Source organism: Gracilinanus agilis, unplaced genomic scaffold (assembly GCF_016433145.1).
Source record: "Gracilinanus agilis isolate LMUSP501 unplaced genomic scaffold, AgileGrace unplaced_scaffold51283, whole genome shotgun sequence".
Taxonomy (NCBI): Eukaryota; Metazoa; Chordata; class Mammalia; order Didelphimorphia; family Didelphidae; genus Gracilinanus; species Gracilinanus agilis.
The window spans coordinates 1-1,066 of record NW_025386114.1 but is presented as its reverse complement, the minus strand read 5'-3'; the positions used below and the strand labels follow the sequence as shown (position 1 = coordinate 1,066).

At 68.0% G+C, this 1,066-nt stretch overlaps 1 protein-coding gene across 1 annotated transcript; it reads right to left on the bottom strand.

Moving 5' to 3' along the window:
• Nucleotides 1-165: 165 nt before the first annotated feature.
• LOC123255750 (lymphocyte-specific protein 1-like) lies at nt 166-967 on the bottom strand. Its single transcript, XM_044684489.1, has 3 exons — nt 830-967; nt 485-562; nt 166-276 (listed from the first exon to the last, which is right to left on the bottom strand). Exons 1-3 carry the CDS (start codon nt 917-919, stop codon nt 187-189), a joined length of 258 nt encoding a protein of 85 aa, XP_044540424.1. The 5' UTR covers nt 920-967; the 3' UTR covers nt 166-186.
• Nucleotides 968-1,066: the final 99 nt, after the last annotated feature.

The following is a 1,066-nucleotide window of genomic DNA, read 5'->3' as shown; positions in this document are numbered from 1 at the left end:
TCCTCGTAGGCCCCCCTCCTTGGAGCCGAGATGCTAGGCTGGGGGGGGGTTCTTCCCCAGAGGATGGGGGGTCGCCCCTCACCAAGCCTCCTTCTGCCGCCCGCCGGAGCCCCAGGGCCTCTGCCACGGCCTCCCCGTGCCCAGCCCCGAGCCGGGGACTCACCGGAGCAGCTGGCTGCCCGAGGCCTAGGGGGCCGCCCCCTCGTCTAGCAGCACCTTCTCGTACTTGCCGTGCCCGGTGGCCACAAACTTATACCGCTTCCCAGAGGGGGTGCTCTGCGGAGACAGGGCAGAAGTCAGGGCGCCTCCTCCAAGCAGGCCTCCCACATTCACAGCTCTCTCCTCCCAGCCTTGACCGATTCTCGGGTACGGCCACAGACCCCAGCGGGCCTTCGTGCCTCTCCGCCCCCTCTCCCTGCCAAAGGCTTGCCTCCTCGGGCACGGTGCCCGCTGCCCGCCCCGTGTGCCCGCCCCCAGCAGGCACCTTGACGGTGGAAGAAGTCTTGCCGCCTCCTCTGTGCTCCCAGAAGCTCCTCTTGCTCATGTCTCCAGCCACGATGTCCTAGGAAGAGGGGGGCCTCTGCAGCGAGCACTCGGGTCCCTCTGCTGCTCAATCACCCTTTCTAGGTCCCTCCTCCTAGGGGACCGAGGTCTAGCACCTCTGCCTCGGCATTCGAGGCTCTCCAGGCAGCGTCCTTCTCGGCGTCCTCCCGGCTCTCCAATCTGTCCCCTCCCACCTCGGTGCCCCTGAACGCTGCCCAGCCCGACGCTACCAGGAAGCCCTCCCAGATGCCCCCCGAGCCCACCCACGGGTCCCATGGGTGCCTACCTTGCACGGAGGGGTCCTGGGGGAGGTCTGGGCCAACAGCTCGCCCGTCTCCCACAGGCTTTTGGAGTTGGCCACCGTCATGCTGGGCATCTCGATGGAGGGCTGCCGGGTCAGCTTCGGGGTCTTCCCAGCAGTCTGCAGAGCAGCCTCGGTCAGCCGACGCCGAGGCCGAACCCTCCAGAGGGGCCCCCGGCCCACCCTCCATTCAGAATTCAAGTCTAGGGAGTCAGGGGGCCC